We start from the raw sequence: 7,885 nt of genomic DNA, 5'->3' as shown, positions 1-7,885 counted from the left end.
ATATATATATAACTTTGCAACAGGTTCCAAAACGTTCAGTCACCTCCGGTGTCAAATCTGGTTCTGAAAGGGTGCAATGACAAACAGTAGAGCTACTTATTGTAAGAATATTTTTTCTTGAAATAAATTAGGTCTTCAAAGATGTGTTAACATACTCTCAGTTCATTTTCACCAAGTGTTCACATACAACCTCCCTTCAAACTTTTAACTCTAGATCTCTTTGGGATCAGAAGATGTCAGGACCGTCTTGTCATAATTCATTTTCTGTTCGCTGTCAGTGCTGACCTGCATGCAAGAACACTGTTTTTGACCGATGCAGGGACACATCGTACAACCACATGGCCAGTTCTCTGCAGGCTTTGGGTAAATGTCTTCCTTTGATGGGATTTATGGTAGGCTTTGCATATTCTACACTTTATCGCTGTCACTTCAGTTACCAAGTCATCACATGGATTGTAATAAACAGCAGTTGTATTGCAAATTGTTTGGTAATTTCCACTTAGGAGATGGGAACTATTTGGATCTGGACAAAATCAGTTAGCATCAGGGCAATAAGCTAGTAATTTGGCTCAATGCCCACATATCCTGGTGTCCTTGAGCAAGACACCTGATCCCTAATTGCACCCCAGGCTCTTGCATTGCTGCCCACTGCTCCACCTGGGTATAGCTCACATGTGATGGGCTAAATGCAGACAACTAATTTTGCCATTGTATGCGAACATACGCCATACATTGTATGGCAGCACAATGGTTCAGTGGTTAGCACTGTTGCCTCACAGCAAGAAGGTCCTGGGTTCAATTGCTGTCAATTGCTGGTTGGACCTGGGGTCTTTCTGTGTGGAGTTTGTATGTTCTTCTCATGCTTGCATGGGTTTTCTCCAGGTGCTCCAGTTTCCTCCCACACACCAAAAACATGCATGTTAGTCTGCCTTCAGGCCCAGACCTCTGTTGCAAAAGAGATCTGTGATCATGATGGGGTTTGTCTGGTTGAATATAGGTTAATAAATAAAGCTAGTACTTTAACATGCATGGTTATAGGGTTGCTGTGAGTTTGTGCAAGAGGTGAGAGGCAGGTACACACACAACAGGTTGTCAGGCTATGGCAGCACCACAGACAAAACCATCCACAGTTACTTATAAATAATTTTTGGAGCTGCTAATTAACCTGACATGCATGTTTTTGTAAGAGTAAACTGAAGTACAAGGAGGAAACACATGCATGCATGGAAAAAAAAAAGAAGCCAAGAATCAAGCCTATGTTGTGGACCAACACCACTAAAGCTCCTCACAGAACTCGGGATGACATTCGCTGGGAATCTCCAAAATGACTTCAAATGCCCTAAGGGGTTCGCAATGTAATTGCTTGAGTCACAAAAGCTCGCAAACATGTTCTAAATGTTTGTGGGAGCCATCAAACCCATCTCAAACACTTACAGCTGTATTTTGAAACCTACACAGATGATCTATGATAGAAATCAGCCAAGGCTACAGCCCCGAATGTCCAAGTGTAAAACCACGCTAATGATAATGTTCATTTTTAGAATGGTTCAAATCTGTATCATTTCTAAAGTGTACCCGAGTGGAAAATAAGTTAATCACAAGCATGGCTGCCAAAATGAGTATAAAGCAGGGTGAGGCAAGAATGTATGCAGAGGTTGGCAACAACATGAGCATGGCATTGCAGTTTTGCTAGACCACGATTGTCAAAATATTCTATGATATTTAAAGGCTGCCCAGAGAAAACATGGCCGCATGGTTCGCTGGTCACTTTGTTTCAATCCGGTTTATCAATCAATCATAAAACAGGTTTCTCTTGTAAATGAGTCCTTGAGGCTCAGTGAGACTAACATGTATAAATAAAGCTTGAATTGAACTGAATTAACACTGAAACTGAAAATGTATCAGTTTTTTTTTTCCCCCAGTGTTGACTTGCCAACAAGTCTCTAAAAGTTGAAGCCTAGTGAGATAAGATTGCACAAACGCGAAGCCCCAAACCTTTAAGAAACATAAAAACATTAACATTTCAAAGTCACAGCAAATTCAACTTAAAGTTTAAAGCATGCCAATAATGATAATATAGTAGAAAGCACTCCCTTCAACTAATGGGACCTAAATTTCTTTGGCAGTAGCTTTGAAACTGTGAGCATGCTCCACAGATTTCTAACATGCTTTGAAGAAACCAATACCCAACAAAAACCATTAGCAACAACAGCAAAGCTCTAACAACTGCATGGTAAACTAAACTGAGATGAAAGAATGTGGTCAGGGCTGTAAAGCTAACCAATTCATCTCCGAATAAAATACAGATGTATTTTTTTTTTAATTGTATTATTATTTTTTTTAGATATTATGTCAACTGGAAAAAGAGCCAAACTAATGAGCTGGTAGCAGCTTTACTGCCACCCATCATAGCAGAATCTGACATACTTTGATCAGTGAATCAATTCTCCTCCTCTGCTTGTAGGCTGCACAAGAGCAATTAAGTGGCCCAGCCATCTGAAAACTAAAGCTCAACCTAACTGTGCAACAAAAAGGATGCGTCTGTACCACTTTTCAGCCAACTCATTAGGACCGTGGGGCAGCTGTGGCTGAGTGGTTAGGGCAGTCGCCCTCCAATGGGACAGTTAAAACCACTCATCGTCTCCAATGTGCGTCCCATCGGTGTATGAATGTGATAAAGCACTGATTAGTCTCTACAGATTCAGATTAGTTTGTAGAGACTTAGTAAGGTGCGGTGAATGGTTAAATGAGGGCACAGACTGTGTTGTAACGTGCTTTGAGTGTCTTGATTAGATAGAAAGTCCATTTACCGTTTATATTTACTTTAACTGGTCGTAGTAGAAACAAGAAAAAAACAATGATGTGCTTCCAAAACAAAGTTATTGCTTATTTTAATATTTTTCTTCCTGTGTTATTTTTTTTGTAAATTAAAAAAAAAAAAAAGTTAATTTCAACAAGTAAATCAAAAAGCCACAACATCACAGGGATAAGCTCCCATCAATGCAACCATCTTGACCTGGAGGTCCACGTTAACTTCTGCTACTTCTTAAACATAGGATGCGTGTGCTCGGCGGCCCTGCAATCCAGTTCAGCCTCCAACAGAAGCTGACGAATCACAAAGACCAAAATTAAGCAACAACCACCAAACATGAGCTGCAAAAAGTAAAAAAAAAAAAAAACGAGCATCTTTTGTTTGAAACAGCTGAAAAGTGCGTTTGAACAGGTGGGTGCTCGAACAAAAATCTGTATATGGAGGAAAGAAATCCTGTCAACTTCACACATTACGTTTATCTCAGAGACAAAAGGCATCCCATAACCAAGTCTGCCTCTGCACTCAGAGCACAATAAAGATCCACTTAGTGTCAGAGTCACTTATAAATCCTCTGTTCTGCCTCAGCGCGGCATTCAGTGACCGTTGTGCAAGTCATCTCAAAATATGTAAACCAAGCAGAACAAAAACTGAAACCAGTGCGCTTCTTTCGCTGGTTCGGTTCCGCAAAACAAAATCTGAGGTGATGATGCTCCAGCAAGAAACACCTGACAGCATATGGGTTGGTCCTCACACCGAAATCCCCTGAACGACATCCCTAACTGAATGGAAAGGTGTCACTTGACCTGCAGACATGAGCGGATAATGAAGCACAATGCTATCGATGCGGTTATATTATTATTAAAAATATAATTTTGTTTTGTTTTTGTTTTGTTTTCTGGTGCACTACATGCCATTCATAAGGATCTATTCATTCCAAACGATTCTTGATCCACATGTTTGTGTTTGATATAAATGTGCACGCACTGTTCTCAGAATATGCACTTAAAGCCTCCTCAAGGCGTGTTGGATAAAAGCCTGCACTGAAATGCATATGAGTGTGTCAGGAAGTGGGTGGGAAGGCAAGTGTGTATTAGGACAGGATGTGTACCATTATCGGTCATTACTGTACGCGCGAATCACCACCATCATCGACAGCAGCAACAAAATGATCCTCCCAGCACAATACGAGGGTGATTATCTGAGGGTGTATCTGAAACACACATATATGATCAATTACCAGAGTAAATCACCGGAAAATTGAGCTAATACGTTTAAACAAATGAGCTCGTTCATCACTGCAATTGTAAATTATTGACAATTATTATTATTTTAAAGAAATACTGGTTGGAGAGCAAAAAAAAAAAAATAAAAAACAGTAGACGGACAATAATCTTCCATAATTTATGGCAAACTTATGTATTCCTTCACTTAAGACCCATTTATAGACACAACTATGTGTTTTTGTCATCATTTCTGTGCAGCAGTGAGTTTAACATCCAATGTTTCTCATAGTATAGATCAAATATAACGAGGTGCTTCTTTAAATGTGCATAACAATGAGAGCTGGCTCTGTATTGATGTCTGGGTGTTATGAGCTGTAATATCAATCCTGCTGCTGGCCGTGATCAGCTCGGAGCTATTTTAAGGGCTCAGACTTGGACAGGCAACAGGGGACATATGACGGGAGGCGCTGAGCTCTGCAGCTCCACTGTTTTTGGGCTCAGAGGAGAAAAAAAAAAACACGTTTACAGCTCTGCGTCTGCATGAGAGTGGCGTGGATGAAACATCTGGCGTGCAATTAAACCATACAATCCAGATGCTTTATAGTGCCTTTTGTGCCATAAAGTTTATGCTCAATCCGAGCTATAATGCATGAAACATCCAGGTGATGTGGAAGTTTCAAATCTCTGCACAGCGTCTGCTGGCGCGCGCTGCATCCTCTCCAAACATAATAGAAATAACCCTGGTAGCAGCTGGATGCCTTCCTGTCACACAACACTAAAAACCAAAAGCAGCTCCAAAGCTTCAGCGAGCGCTCCACAGCACCAGAACCGAACCTCTGCACGAAGCCACAAGAAGTCCGCGCAACAAGGAGCTCTCCTCAACTTGCCATTTACTCCTGCAGGACCCGAGTTCTCGTGCGCATGCATCACCGCAGAGCCTGCAGCTCAGCCTCAGAGAGAGAAAGGGGAACCCTCACCCGAGCAGTTCCAGCCGGTCGGTGTCTGGCAGTCGCTGAGGGAGGACGGGAAGGCGCGCAGCTGCTCCACAGGTAAAGAGGCGAGGAACGAGACGAGGGTGATCCTGAGCCAGCCTCCCGCCGTCCCGCCCCAGCGGCGCTCCTCGAGCGGCGCCCGCGCAGCCACGGACCCGCGCATCTCCGCTCAGTGGCCGCGACCGCACAGGCGACGTGGGGAAGAGACGCGCACCGACAGCTCCAGCGATCCCGGCAGGCTCAGCGGGGCGCGTGAACGCCGACAGCAGAACATGTTCCGAGCGAGACCGTGCGCCCCATGGAGCAGCGCGCCCCGGGTGGAGTGGCCAAACGGGGGTTCCGAGAGATCCGAGGCTGAGGGGCTGCGCGATGGAGGAGGGGGGTGAAAGGATGGAGTAGGGTGGGAAAAAGTTAAGAGCAGGGGAGGATGCTGAACTATGAAGAGAGGAGGAAAGATGGAAGGATAAACAAAATAAGGATGGAGTAAAAAGTGTAAAAGTGGCAGGATGTGGCCAGTATCCCACAGGCAGCGCGTGACGACCAGTCGTGAAATAATATCCTCGGGTGCGACGAGCCGCGGTCCTCCCGTTCACTTTGTGCGTGTGGTGCGTTCAGAGTCGCAGCCACTCGGTGTTTCTGTCTCCCTCTCTCACCAGCAGCTGGTCATGATCACGTGGGGGTATGATGCACGAAGGGAGGGGGTGGATGGTGGGGGCGCCCCTCGGTGACAATTAAATATCTTACCGGATGGAGAGCTGCACTACAGGCTAAAGGAAATAAAAATAAAATAAAAGCTGTTGAGAGGAGCCATAAAAGACACTCCGTGAGCTCCGGGCTCAGTCCCACCGGTGGGTAATGGTTAAACCCCCCCCCCCCACAGATGGGTAACACAAGGGATGAAACGCGCCCTTTAAGGCTAATTGGCCAGCAGCATAAAAACAGTCTGCACAAACTGATTGTCCACAAACTGCTCTGAGCAGGGTGCCATGAGCTTCCTGCAAAGGAGGCAAACTTTACTGTTGCAGGAAAGATTTTCTTTTGAAAGTATTCAGGTCGTCTATAAATTACACATATTACATGAAATAATTAACAAGTGCAACCTCTTCAGTTGTTCTTATCAAACACTCTAATAGATTGTAATTCTCCAACCTTTTATTCCCACAACCTTTGCAATGCATTTGAGATTGAACAATCCTGCAAATAATCAAATAATACACTGTGTTTAATTAAAAGGACTAAAGACCAGCAAATACTATTTTATTTTTAAAAAATCACATATATTTTCCAAGTAAAAGCATCCTAACATGTGTCAATCAGATGGGTTTTGTATATTCAGGTACATTTGTTATTTCCACTGAGTGTGGACCTGGACATTATCAACATTGTAAAAATAATTTAGAATTTGAACTAAAATAACTGAATGAAAACAATCATCCAGCTTTTGTCTGCATGAAATGGATACACTCCTCTGTCACCTGCCGATCCAAAGTAGAGCACCAGTTCCTGCAGCCACTTTAATGGTTGGGAGGTCTTGAAACCATTTATGAAATTTTCAGGTCTGGGTGGCAGATGCCATTTAGAAATCCACAGAGAGTTGGAGTCACCGAGGTTTATTGGCATTTCAGCTACATACAAGTACCATAATTTTCGGTGTATTAGCCGCACATTTTTTCACACGCTCTGGACACCATGGCTTATACATTACCGCGGCTAACTTATGTTTGTTTTTTGTTTTTTTGTAATTACAGTATTTTTTTTTTCATGAGCTAATGAGCTTCCTGCCGCCAAAAAAATTTAGCGGTAGCTTTGTCAGCACTGTTCTCTCCAGTGATTATCTGTAGTCTGTTTTTCTTAGACTAGTTTTTGTGTTCATTCAGTAGGTTGTACGTTAGGGTAGCCATGAGTCAGAAAGGCCTGTGAGGATCAGCAGTTTGTGTGTGTTGAAAGCAAACTAAAATCTATGAAACGCCATCTGGTGGTTGATTCTTGTACTGCAACAAGAGCTGAACATTCTATCAGAAGCTGTGCACAGTTTCCAAAATTAAAATGTGTACACCTGCAGCTTATCCACAAACGTGGCTTATTTATGTACAAAATTGCATTTTATTTTAAATTTAGCGTGCACGGCTTATAGTCAGGTGCGCTCTATAGACCGTACATTATGGTACAATTTGAAATTAAACCGTGTTCCTCCAGGATAACGGTGCAACACAGAACATAAAGTGCAAAAACAAAACAACACACAGTGCAGATACAACAGTACAATAAATACTAACAGACCTATAATAAATGCAAAAATATATTTAACCTAATCGGAATATTTCAATCTAAAAAAGAACTTAAGAGACAGGACTAGAAACACGTGTTGATTAGTGCATGTGTAAATGGTACATGCTCTGATATGTGTTGGTTAGCAGCGTAAAGTTTTTTTCTATTTTTATAGCAGCAGAGATATAAAATGTGTAAGGTACAAAAGTGTACAAACACAGTACAACACAGTAGAATGTGTATTTAGGTCGTGTGTGTGTCAGTCAGTGGTGGAGAAAGTACTCAAACACTGTTCTTAAGTAAAAGTACAAATAAACAGACACAAATGTACTTTAATAAAAGTAGAACTGCTACATTAACACTTTTACTTAAGTAAAAGTAAATAAGTACTTGCTTTTAAAAATACTTAAAGTATTAATAGTAAAAATCCTTGCTGAATGTATGACCTAATGCAATGGTCTACAATATCATCGTATGCCTACGTATATATATATATTTTTTTTTTCTGCAATATATTAATAGTGTTGAGTGATTTTAATGAACATTGCTGCAGATAATACATGTTTTTATTGTGTTTACTCTGTGACACA

General features: G+C 41.9%; 1 protein-coding gene across 1 annotated transcript in view; it reads right to left on the bottom strand.

Moving 5' to 3' along the window:
• tmeff2a (transmembrane protein with EGF-like and two follistatin-like domains 2a) overlaps nucleotides 1-5,209 on the bottom strand; it is a 183,216-nt gene extending 178,007 nt beyond the window's left edge. Inside the window, exon 1 of the mRNA XM_037686847.1 lies at nucleotides 5,013-5,209. Coding sequence (XP_037542775.1) covers nucleotides 5,013-5,190 — 178 coding nt within the window. The 5' untranslated portion in view covers nucleotides 5,191-5,209. The remainder of the gene's footprint in view (nucleotides 1-5,012) is intronic.
• Between the last annotated feature and the right edge of the window lie 2,676 nt (nucleotides 5,210-7,885).

Source organism: Nematolebias whitei, chromosome 13 (genome assembly GCF_014905685.2).
Source record: "Nematolebias whitei isolate Nwh7 chromosome 13, NemWhi1, whole genome shotgun sequence".
Classification (NCBI taxonomy): domain Eukaryota; kingdom Metazoa; phylum Chordata; class Actinopteri; order Cyprinodontiformes; family Rivulidae; genus Nematolebias; species Nematolebias whitei.
Note: the sequence above shows the minus strand (reverse complement) of the source record. Positions and strands in the feature narration are given on the sequence as shown.